This window comes from Suricata suricatta, chromosome 11 (assembly GCF_006229205.1).
Source record: "Suricata suricatta isolate VVHF042 chromosome 11, meerkat_22Aug2017_6uvM2_HiC, whole genome shotgun sequence".
NCBI classification, from domain to species: domain Eukaryota; kingdom Metazoa; phylum Chordata; class Mammalia; order Carnivora; family Herpestidae; genus Suricata; species Suricata suricatta.
The window spans coordinates 52,334,032-52,347,382 of NC_043710.1; the positions used below are offsets into that span (position 1 = coordinate 52,334,032).

Sequence of the window (13,351 nt, forward strand, 5' to 3'; positions counted from 1 at the left end):
TCACTGAGCTGGCATGATCCCTGCAGCTCACTTTCTCAGTGTGTCTCAGAGCCTAGAAGCTCCTCTCTTCTGCCAGCACTGGGGCTAGAATGCAGATGTTGAGAACATACCTTTCTCCTTCCCATTACAGTAGTGACGGTAGACTGCACTGCTCCTAGCTCTTGAACTGCAAGATTTTATGTGTGTGTCTGTTGAGGGTGGAGGGCATTTAAAGTGAATGGCAAAAGCACAACATGAACACTAGTGAGAATTGAATATTATCATAGATGTCCTAAATCCATCGAAAAATCCCCTCGATAATGAATTTTTCATTGATAGTTTCACTTCTAGTCTCACATCTTCAGTGTCTCTGTCATGTGTAACACACTTTAATCTCTCTACAGAGTCAAATGTCAATTTCCAAATTTGTATTCCTTTGTCATTTACACTAACTCAGCTCTCTGTTTTCACCTCTTCTTCCTGAACATATCTTATATAACTTCATATTCCAGAAGCAAACATGCCATCAAGGAATTTTTTATACATAGAATAATTAATGTCCTTCATAGAGACTACACCATTTTCCTTGTATGCAAAAGCATCTCTCAATTTATTTAGAATTATCTTTTATCTCATTCTTAATACATTAATCTCCCCAATACAATGATGTCAGCTTTTCCATAGCACATTGGAACATCATTCTGTAGGCTTGGTAAAAAACAAAACTAGGACCTTATCTCGGATCTGCTTGGTCTTCACTCCATAGACAATGGGGTTGAGTGCAGGGGGAATGACAACGTACAGGTTGGCAAACAGGATGTGGAAAGTGAGGGGCACATTGTGTCCAAAGCGATGGGCAAGGATGGAGAAAAAGGCAGGTGTGTAAAACATGAGGATGACGCAAACGTGGGAACCACACGTGCTAAGGGCCTTGTGGCGGGCGTCCCGGGAGGGGAGGCGGAAGACAGCACAGAGGATGAGGCTGTAGGAAACGGCAATGAGAATCACATCTGAGATGACCGTCATGATGGGGACACAAAAGCCATACCAGATGTTGATGGAGATGTCAGCACAGGCGAGCCGGGCCACACCTATGTGCTCACAGTATGTGTGCGGTATGATGCGTGTCCTGCAGAAAGGCAGGCGTGTGAGCAAGAATACATCCGGCAGGATGATGCAGAAGCTTCGAAAGGAGATGCCCCCTGCAATCTTGATGATGGTCCTGGGGGTCAAGATAGTGGTGTACCTCAGTGGGGAGCAGATGGCCACATAGCGGTCAAATGCCATGGCCATCAAGATGGCTGAGTCCAGAACAAAGCTATAGTGGAGGAAGAACATTTGTGTAAGACATCCTGGGAATGTGATTTCTCGATCCCCGAGCCAAAAGATACTGAGTGTCCTGGGAACACCGGCTGTGGACAGGATCAGATCAGTCATGGCCAGCATGGAGAGAAAGAAAAACATGGGTTGATGAAGGCTACGCTCCACTGTGATGAGGTAGAGAAGGATGCAGTTTCCCACAATGGCCACAATGTAGATGATACAGAAGGGAATCCCAATCCACACATGGCAATGCTCCAGGCCTGGGATCCCCACAAGGATGAAGGGTCCTGGGTTGTAATTGCTTAGGTTGTAAGTGACCATGGTTCAACACGGTGTCACAGGCCCCTGGGACTGAGGACAGAGAGTAGTAGAGAGTAGTTAGGGTCATGTGAGTCGTTCTCACTTCCAACCATTCATCACTACTGACTCCTAAACATAAGATGATTTATCATGCAACATGGGACAGCTTTGAAGGGAAAAGAGGTTGGTATTAAAACAATTGCAGGTAACTTGCATAAACCAGAATTGTTTCAGATATATTGAGACATATTGTTATTCTACCTAATGAGAATATGATTGTTCTTCTGGCCACCTCTATTACGTACATAACTCCTCCAGGCAGCCTTCCAGATGGGCTGTGATCACTCTTCTAATTTTATGGGATGCCACTGATACAAGTTTAAAATTACTACACATACTTTTTCAAGATGGAAATAGTTTCTGTGAATTCCTAGACATTATTAGTTGTTTGGTCTTGACAAGATCTGCTTGCTCTGTCATGTGCAATTTCAAAATTGGTCCCCAGATACTTGCTAGCTCTTTCAAAGATCCCTGATGACTCTGGCTCTTAAATTTGTAAGGTCAACACCCCTTTATTGCCATCCAGAATCTAATCAATTCAGCAAACCAAGCTAAGTTCCTCCACTATGCTGGTTAATACATATAACAAATAAAAATTAGCAAAGTTCCATCTAGTGAAATTCATGGCTCCTTACTCCTCTCCCCACACAAAAATGTTATTTTCAAGTACCCTTACACCAAACAGCTGTATAACATCCTAAAATTATGACTAATAACACTCCCAGTTGAGATTTCTGTCCAAAGGAGGAGTGTTTCCTGATAAATTCATATCCTATTAGGTAGATACACAGACTTCTCCACATATATTCTCTCAGATACACATACATTTACATTTACAATCTGACGTATTCCTGGACCTATCCTTACCTTCTGTCATACATTTCACCATAATAGACTGACCGACCTATACTCCTACAAGATACACTCCCCCTAGCACCTCTCTTTCCATGTGACACAGAGTCACATAGACCTTACACACATGAATACACCATACACATCATACACAATGTACATATCATACAAACACATGCAAAAGAAATTTAAACAACATATTCTGCAGTTGAATTACAGAACTGCTTGCTGTTTGGCCTGTAAATTCTCAAGAGCTTTTACTTGGAGAGTTGCTCTTTCAAAAACTGATTTTCTCACCTTCTTCCTTCTCCAGTGATGTAAATACATAGGAAGTTATGTATAACCTAATCTACACATAACCAACCATGTGGCAAGGCCAAGAACTCCAGGAGCAGCACTGGGAGAGGAAGATGGTGATGTTCCTATACCTCTGATTCCTGGACTGACAAGGCCAAGCTCACATTCTGCCTTATGCCAACTCCCACATTTTAGCTCATTCTTACACTCAGTTTTCAGACTTACTTTCACCACTCCTCTGTACTGTAAAAGGGAAACAAAGTACTCTCTTCTTTTTCTCTGAACTTCCCTTTTTTAAAGTAAAAACACTCTTCTTGAAGCAACAGAACCCTCCTCCATGGCATCTCTTTTATATTGGCCTCTGGGCTCTGGGAACACATGCAGACTTCAGCAGGTGGCCACAGTCCACCACCATCTGCTGAGTCTTCCTGCTTTTCAGCTGAGTGACCTTTGTTAGGTTCTTATGCACGAGGGACACCAAGGACCCATTTGTCACCCACAGGAGATTTCTCATTAGTGTGTTCAGCCTTGTGTGCAAAGATTATCAGTAGGCTGCTCACGTCCTAGAACAACACCAGCATCAGGTCCCTGAAACCAGTGCTTGGAATCCCTGGTCTCCCAGCTCCTGTGTGTCAGTCTTTATTCACACCTGTGCAAGGAGGGGTCTGCTCTACTGTATCTGTGTGTCATGCACTCAAATACAACACATGTTCATACAGTCATCCAAAGCACCTACAAACATACACATGGGCAAAGAGGGGGCAAGTGAACTCTAAGGCCTGTCATCCCAGGGTTGATGACTCTGGAATATGGGGCATCTATGAGACAGTCTAGTCTGTTCACCGAGTCAGTCATCAATAGAGTGTGGGGCACATAGATGTTGAAAATATTTTCCAGATTAAACAAATTTAAGAAAGTGAATAATGAAAGCCATTCTTTGATTGGATTCTGTTGAAACAAACCAGTAATGGATGATGATGTATAATTGTGGGAAATTAATCATGACCCAGGTAATGGATGAAATAAAGTATTAGTATTCATCTTATTAAATTTTGTGTGTGTTATAGATTGGTAGGTACACACACACACACACACACACACACACACACACGATGCCCAGAGATCGCAATAAAATATTGGCACCAAGGATATGCTGTGCAGCCAGACGGCTGGGCACTATCATCCCAGCTCCATCATTTACTGTCAACTTGGGTGAATGTATGTGAACCATAATCCTTAGGTCCCACACTTTTCAAAAGAGCCTAATATCTCTAATTCTCACTTGTTATAAAGACAAAAACATACCCCCAAAGCCACTCCTTAGTGAGTGCTGGGCGCATAGTAAGCACAGACTGTGACCCTTCTTTTATTAGACCATATCTTATATCATCTGTATCATCCCTCTCACCCTGACCACACAGCGAAGAGACAACAGAGACAGAGAGATACATATAAACGAATCAGAGCAGTCCAGGTACACACACACACACACACACACACACACATCTGCATACTTATCCCACTTTTTAGGTCAGGGCAGTGAATCCTTGCCACATCGCTGACCCAGAAGTTTGCTGAACATCAGTTACTTGGACAAACCTCACTCAGGCATATAATTGTGCATCTGTTCAAATCTATTCTGGGCCATTTCATGGAGCACATGCACAATTCTCGTGACAATGACCTGAACTTCTAAGTGGAAATCACTCCTGAAAGGAAGCAATGATCTCAGTGCATGGGTCCTGGAAACAGAGTCCTGAGGGTTCGCCCATCCTCTCTTTCTGTCTAGTCCTGGTCAAGGTCACACACCACAAACAGCCAAAACTCACCGGCTCATGAGGATTGGGCCAGATGAGAAGGAGAAAGATTGTACTGACAGAACCAGAAACTGCAGGAAGCGCAGACACACCAAGCAAAGAAATAAATGGAGGGGAAAGCCCGAGACTGCTGGACAGGTAGATTCCTGCTCATTTATTATTTCTGGTTGATGTTCAATGGGGGGAAAAGGTAAAAGTTAGGGCCTGAGGGATCCTGTGTCTTATCACTCTCAAGGGGAGAGTAGAAATGAGTTCATGTTAACCCTGTCCATGCTTAGCAGTTCCTACTGCCTACAGTTGTTTATTTTTAGGTTTTCCCTTACACATGAGCCCCTATGCCTGTGGGACATGGCTGTGCACGTGTCCACAGGTTCCAGCTCATGCCCTCACTTCTCTGGTAAAGGGCTTGGACAACACACTTAATGTGTGTAAGAAGGTGGTAATATAGTACCTACCTCTTGAGATTATATAAGGGGTGACAAGCTAGATAAAACAGTGCTTGTGAAAATGTCTAACACAGCACAGGCTCAGTGAACCCTTGACAAACCGATCATGTCAAGATGCTCTACTGTCTTCAAAGTGGGGTCCCAGCATCTGCTTTCATAAACTCTACAGTGGATATTTGTGCCTTCCCCTAGGGGCCCAATGCATGTGTCGACCTGAGCATTAAAATCAGAAAACCGGGAAGTGGGTTGTCACTGCCTCTACAGGGGTAGGAGAGGAGCATGTCTTGAATGCTATTTCCTTTGATGGCCAAAGTTAGTGTTTCCTTGACAATCCAGTAGCTGCCACTTTGCAGTGTCTTTAACTAAACATCCCATTTTTACTTGATATCCATCACTTCCCAAACTTCATCCACACCTCACCTTAGCCCTGCTCTCAGTGTTCCCAGGATCAGCAAATGTCACTTTACTTCTCCTGAGGATTGAGGATTTCTTACAAAAATGTGTTGCTGTTCCCTTTTAAAATCCTCTCAAGCCATTGCCTTTTCTAGCCCATTGTCCAGCTACCTTCATTCTTACCTCCATCACTCTCATTGCTTCTGAAAGGATCAGCTTGTTTCCCTGTGTCTCTCTCCTGCCCCTCCCCTCTGTGCACTGCTGGTCTTCCTGCCTTGTGTATCTGATCACATCCTCCCTTCACTTAAATCCCACTCTGTTCTCACTTCCAAGTCCTGGAATCTACTACTTCCTGTAGTTTTATCATCTTCATATATATATATATGTATATATATATATATGCATACATATATATATATATATATCCCTCAGATCAGCATCCAGGTCACTGTCCCTGGGATGGCACAGCCAGAGCCTCTGTCTCTAAGCCTGCTAAGATATTGGTCTATAACCCTCAGTACTGGACCTCCAAATTCCCAGATGTCTGCGTTTGTCTCATCCACAGACATATTTCCTTCTGATTGGTCACAGGGTACCAAACTTTCATTTCCAATGGCTATCTTTTTAAATCCTAAATCTCAAACTGTTGGAAAGAACAGTCAAAATGCACAATAGCGTTTGTTTGATGTACTAGAAATGGAGTTTCTTAGCCAATATCTTACAGGAAGAGAAGGTATGTTTAAGTCATGGAAATTTACAGTTCTTACCTTTGGTATCATTTGTCCCCTTATGAAGACATCTGCCTTCCTGTGTTGATTATATGGAGCAGAGCTTGTTCTGGGAAACTTGAATGTGTTTCATTTGAACACATGATCCAATCATAGGGTTATGCAATCTTGCAGCTTAATGTTTTAACCGCTCGGTCTAATAAAAATAGCTTTCTTGTCTCAGTTAATGATTTCCACTGGACTAAGTAGGAGTGTGCTCTGGTGCCCCTTCCCACTTCATTCATAATCTACCTCTTAAGTAATTGAATTACACCCCTCAGCCTTCACACTTCCTTAAATATCAGCAACAAACTATTATTTTACACACAAATATGGTTTTACTTGCATGACAAAGTATGCATGCTTAATAGACAACTGGCCTTCTTTCTAGGATTCCCCATAGGAGTACTGACCAATTATTTCAAAATAGTATCTTCTATAATTCAATCACCACCAAGTCTATAGCAATTTGTTTAACTTAAAATCATGTTACTTTTTTCCTTTCTAATTTCTTAAATATTTATTTATTTTTGAGAGAGAGAGAGACAGACAGACAGACAGACAGCCAGACAGAATGCAAGCTGGGGAGAGGCAAAGAGAGAGGGAGACACACAATTCAAAGCAGGCTTCAGGCTCAGAGCTCTCAGCACAGAGCCCGAGGCTGGGCTCAAACTCACAAAAACACCAGATCATGACCTGAGCTGAGGTCGGACACTTAACCAACTGAGCCACCCAAGCACCCTCATGTTACTTTTTTAAAAAATGATTTAGTGGTCAAGTGAGTGAGGACGAAATTTCCTTATGCCTCTTTGAATATTTTATACATGTTAGTTTTGGCCCCTATCAATTGCTTGAACTGCCCTTTCAATATTTTGCACAGAATAAAATCAGAGTTTTTTCACTTAACCTTGGCAAAGCTTTTCTATTGGTTTGTCTCTAATTTGTGGTGACATTGCCTTTTCTTCAGGCGGTTGAGGGATTAAGTTTTTTCTTGATCGAAAAGGCTGCCTACCACCTGAGGGGTGAAGTGTATTTATTAGAGAGGACAATAGAGTGGCTGCTGAGCCCAGTGAACCCCCACCTCCAAATTATCATGAACCCTTTAAAAAAATTAAACTTAGGATAATGTTTTAAAATATCATTTGGATTTAGTTGCTCCCTTGATTAAAATTCCTATGACTTCTGGGGCACCTGGGTGGCTCAGTTGGTTAAGTGTCTGACTCTTGATCTTGGTTCAGGTCATGATCTCATGGTTTGTGAGATCATGCCCCACCCTGGACTCTGCAATAATGGAGCAGACCCTGCTTGAGATTCTGTGTCTGCCTCTCCCTGCCCACCCCTGCTCATGATACCTCTTATCTCTCTTCTCTCTCTCTCTCAAAATCAATAAATTTTAAAAAATTATAAAAGTCCTATGACTTCCCATTGTTCTTAGAATATTACACTCCTTAAAATGATCTTGGTTTTCGAATCTTCTGAAATCTTACCATTTTGTATTCTGTCTATCTAACCCCTCCCCCCACATCAGATTCCAGTTCCTGTAATGTTCAGAGACATTTGGCTCTGTGTCTTCACATGTGCTACTTCCTTGCTTTTTTAGCCTGCCTGCCTGCCTTCCTTCCACCCTCCCTCTCTCTCTCTCTTTCTTTCTTTCATTCTAAACAATATCTTACAGTGTACTCATCCATAAATGTTTATTTTCTTATTTTTTCAAACGTATTCAGGTATAAAAGGCAAATAAAATTATATATATTTAAAGTGTACTAAGTGATGACTTCATATACATATACATTGTGAAAGTTTATCAAAATCAAGTTGATTAACATGTCATAGAGTTAGTGTGTGTATGTGTACGTGTGTGTGTTTGGTAAGAACACTTGTCATCTACTTACTTAGCAAGTAAGTAGACAATATGGTATTATAAAGTATAGTCATTATGTCTATCATTAAATCTCCACAACTTATTCATTTTATGTGATAACATCTTCTCATGTCCCCCCAACCCAGCTCCCAGCAACAATTATTCTACTCTATGTTTTTATGAGTTTTATTTTTTTATTTTTAGATTCCACATATAAACGGCTCATTTCACACTCACTACACTCATTTCATACACTTCATCCATGTTGCTGCAAATGGCAAGAATTCATTCTTTCTCATGTCTAAATAATATTCCCTTGTATATAATGTGATGTACATATATCTGCTCATCCAAACGTGGACACAAGTTCTTTCCATATTTTGCCTGTTGTGAATAATGCTGCAATGAACATGGGAGTGCAGATATCTCTTCAAGAAACAGATTTGGTTTTTGTCATATATATACTCAGAAGCAATATGGCTGAATCCACTTTTAATATTTTGAAGATCATTCATACTGTTTGCCAAAATGACTATAACATTTCACATTCCTGCCAGCGGCATATACCTTTTTCTCCACTTCCATGCCAACATTTGTTATCTTCTTTTTGATATTAGTCACCTTAACAACTGTGAGATGATATCAGACTGTGGTTCTGATGTGCATTTGCCTAATGTGCATTTCTGTTAGTGATGGTGAGCACATTTTCATGGACCTATCAGCCACTCAAATGTCTTCTTCCTTCTTACTCCATGCATAAAAATAAACTCAAGATGGATGGAAGACCTAAACACAAGACAGAAGCCATCAAAATCCTAGAGAAGAAAGCAGGCAAAAGCCTCTTCAACCTTGTCTGCAGCAACTTCTTACTCAACATGTCTCTGGAGGCAAAGAACACAAAAGCAAAAATGAATTATTGAAACCTGATAAAGATAAAAACCTTCTGCACAGTGAAGGCAACAATCAGCAAAACAAAAAGGCAACAGGCAGAATGGGAGAAGATAATTGCCAATGACATATCAGATAAAGGGTTAGTGCCCAAAATCTACAAAGAACTTACCAAACTCAACACCCAAAAAACAAATAATCCAGTGAAGACATGGGCAAAAGATATGAAAAGACACTTTTCCAAAGAAGACATCCAGATGGCCAACTGACACATGAAAAAATGCTCAACATCACTCATCATCAGGGAAATACAAATCAAAACCACAATGATATACCAACCCACACCTGTCAGAATGGCTAAAATTAACAACTCAGGCAATGACAGATGTTGGCTAGGATGTAGAGAAAGAGGATCTCTTTTGTACTGCTGGTGGGGATGCAAACTGTGCAGCCACACTGGAAAACAGTATGGAGGTGCCTCAAAAAATTAAAAATAGAGGCGCCTGAGTGGCTCTGTCGGTTAAGCGTCCAGCTTAGACTCAGGTCATGATCACATGATGCGGGGGACCAGCCTACACACCCCAATCAAAATGTCCCGAGTAGGGGGTTGGTGTTGGCGCAATATCTATAAGAAAGAAGACAGACAACGACAGACAAGACAGACAACGAGCATGGTGGAAAAGCCACGTTTTACTTAGATAGCCAGGGTCTTATATACCATAGGTGATTACATCATTTCTTTAGTTGTGACCTAGTTCAAGGGTTTTTAAGTGAAGACATGCTCTGGAAAGGATCACGTTTAACAGGACAGGTGTAAATATCAGGAATTATCAAGTCATTGCAGTAGAGGGATTCTCTAATAATAGGCTGGCTCCAAGCAGAAGATGAGCCTGCAGATTTCTATGAGGATATTTACATTTCTTAAGACCCTTCATTAGTTATGCATGGGCTAGATGCTCATCCTTTAATAGGCAATTCTTTTGGCAGAGGCTTGAGGTTTACTCCCAACAGCAGACAAAGAGCTAGAAAGCAAAGTAAGGAAAGGGCTGGTGCCACTGACCTAACCAAGTTGATTCAAAGCCTAAAAGTATACGTCTCTTTACAAAGCAATGAGAAAATCACAGACAGGATGAGTAGAAGCCACATGTGCAGCCCAGGAGAACAAATATAGGTTGAGGGTAATTTTTGCCTACTGGGCCCCAACAACATGATTCGTGGGTTCAAGCCCCACATCAGGCTCTGTGCTGACAGCTAGTTCAGAGCCTGGAGCCTGCTTTGGATTCTGTATCTCCCTCTCTCTCTGACCCTCCTTTGCTCACGCTGTCTCTCTCTGTCTCTCAAAAATAAATTTAAAAAATAAAAAATATTTTAAAAATTAAAAATAAATCCACCCAACAACCCAGCAATTGCACTACTAGGTATTTATCCAAAGGATGCAGCTGTGTTGTTTCAAGACACATGCACCCCAATGATTTTAGCAGAACTATTAACAATAGCCAAAGTATGGAAAGAGCCCAAATGTCTATTGACAGATGAATGAATAAAGATGTGGAATATACAATGGATTGTTACTTGAATATCAAAAAGAATGAAATCTTGCCATACCCAGCAGCATGGATTGTACTAGAGGGTATTATGCTAGGTAAAATTAGTCAGAAAAGACAAATATTGTATGTCTTCAGTCATGTGAGGAATTTTAGAAACAAAAGAGATGAACAAAGAGAAGTGAAGCAAAAATAATATAAAAACAGGGAGAAGGACAAAACATAAAAATTCTTAAATGTAGAAAGCAAACTGAGGGTTGGTGGGGGCGTTGATGGTGGAGGGATGGGCTAAATGGGCAAGGGACATTATGGAAGACGCTTGTTGGGGTCAGCATGGGATGTTATATGTAGGGGATGAATCACTTGATTCTGCTCCTAAAATCATTATTGCACTAAATGCTAACTAGCTTGGTTGTAAATTTTTAAAAATAGTTTATGAGAATGTAAACTGGTGCAGCCGCTCTGGAAAACAGTGTGCAGGTTCCTCAAAAAACTATCCATAGAACTCCCTTGTGACCCAGCAATAGCACTGCTAGAGATTTACTTACGGGATACAGAAGTGCTGATGCATAGGGGCACATGTACCCCAATGTTCATAGCAGCAATGTCAACAATAGCCAAAACATGGAAGGAGCCTAAATGTCCATCACCTGACGAATGGATCAAGAAGATGTGGTATATATTCACGATGGAGTACTACATGGCAATGAGAGGGAATGACATATGGCCATTTGTAGGAAAGTGGATGGACCCCGAGGGTTTCATGCTATGTGAAATAAGTCAGGCAAAGAAGGACAGATACCATATGTTTGCACTCATAGGTCTAACAGGAGAACAGGAGAAACCTAATGGAGGACCAGGGGGAGGGGCAAAGGGAAAGAGAGTTGGGGAGAGAGAGGGACGCAAAACTTGAGAGACTATTGAATACTGAAAATGAACTGAGGGTTGAAGGGAGGGGGGAAAAGAGGTGGTGGTGATGGAGGAGGGCATTTGTGGGGAAGAGCACTGGGTGTTGTATGGAAACCAATTTGACAATAAACTACTTAAAAATAGTTTAAATAAATAAATAAACAAATAAATAAAAGGTAGTATCTCACAGAATGTACTACTATTCAGCAATTATGAATAAGCTATCCAAAGACATACAGATAAAATTTATAAGTCACTATTAAATGAAAAAGCAAGTTGCAGGGTATATACATTTTTAAATAAACATAACTTTAATGATAAGCTTAATAACATGCAAAGCAATATGTGTTGTTTATGGAGTATTACATACTAATTTAGGTTAGTAATGACCACTGCAAAGGAAGAACGGTTAACACCCTTCAATTATATATTTTTCTCCCTTAAGCTTAACAGTTGCACATGGGTATTTATTATATAATTCTCTATATTTCTGTATGCTTGAAGTTTTAAAAAACTAATAAATTCAAGATACTGAATAATTACAAACCTCAAAATATGTATTCAACTTTGGGGAAAAAAGTCTATTAGGGTCTTTTATGCTTGAGTTGTATGAATTCCTTACCTATTTCAGAAATTAACCCCTTACAAAAAGTATAGTCTGTAACTACCTGCCTTTTCTCTGTGTTTATGTTTCTTTTGCTGAGCAACTTTTTAGTTTGTTTTAGTCTGACCTATTTTAATTCTACTTGCTTTACCTGTGCTGTTGTTGTCATATCCAAAAAATCATTGCCAACAGCAACATCAAAGAGCTTTCCTCCCATGTTTTCTTGTAGGAGTTTTATAGTTCCAGGTCTTACATTTAAGTCTTTAATCCATTTCAAGTAAAGCTTTGTGAGTGGTATAAGACAACGGTTTAATTTTATTCTTTTGCATGTAGATATGCACTTTCCCCAACACCATTTCTTAAATAGACTATCTTTTTTTGTTGGGGTCCTTAATAAAAGTATATTCATGGGTTTATTTCTGGACACGGTATTCTGTTCCACCTACCTATATATCTGTTTTAATGCTGGTTTCATAATGGTTTGATTGTTACAGCTTTATAAGACAGTTTGAAGTCAGAAAATGTGATATCCCTAGCTTGGGCTTCTTTCTCAACATGGCTTGGCTAACAGATCTTTTGCAGACCCAAACAAATTTTAGGCTTATTTTTTCTAATTCTATAAATATGCCATTGGTATTTTTATAGGGATTATATTGAACCTGTGGATTTTGGGGGGAATATATACATTTTATTAATGAATTCTCCCAATCCAAACATTTACTTGAGTCTTCTTCAATTTCTCTGATTAAAGTCTTACCACTTTCAATGTAGAGGTCTTTTACCTCTTCTGCATGACGCATGCTCTCCTCCCTCGCCCACCTGACTGGCTATTTCTCATGATTCCCATCTTTGTTAGAGAAAATGTCATTTATTTCAGGAAAAGCTTTCTACTCAACTAAGTGGAAGCTGGTTTCCTCTGATAGTCTGTCTTCAAGAGCACCATTTTAAAATATTTGTTTGTTTCTGTGTGTCTTAAACCTAACACAACCTGAAGTTACATGTCCATTGGTCTAGTAACACAAGTGAGGCTCATTTCCTTCACTAAATTACAAATGCCAGGAGTAGAATTCCCATCTCTGTTTTGGTCAACATAGATTACACTTTACCTAACACAGTGCTGCCGACTTAGAAAATATTTGTCAAATTTTCACTAAATATTGTTGAATGAATGAATGAATGAAGATTGCCTGCAGTCTACTCAGTACACAGAATGTCCTAGAACATCTGGACTACACTAGACCTAAGGAGACATGTATTATATGGACTCCCAACAAAATCTTTAGCTTTCATTAAATGAAAATTTAGGATGTT

At 40.3% G+C, this 13,351-nt stretch overlaps 1 protein-coding gene across 1 annotated transcript; it reads right to left on the minus strand.

Annotated features, from left to right (window-relative positions):
* Positions 1-579: 579 nt before the first annotated feature.
* LOC115306370 (olfactory receptor 52H1) lies at positions 580-1,623 on the minus strand. The gene has a single exon (XM_029956731.1). The coding sequence runs from the start codon at positions 1,621-1,623 to the stop codon at positions 676-678; it is 948 nt and encodes a 315-aa protein (XP_029812591.1). The 3' UTR covers positions 580-675.
* Positions 1,624-13,351: the final 11,728 nt, after the last annotated feature.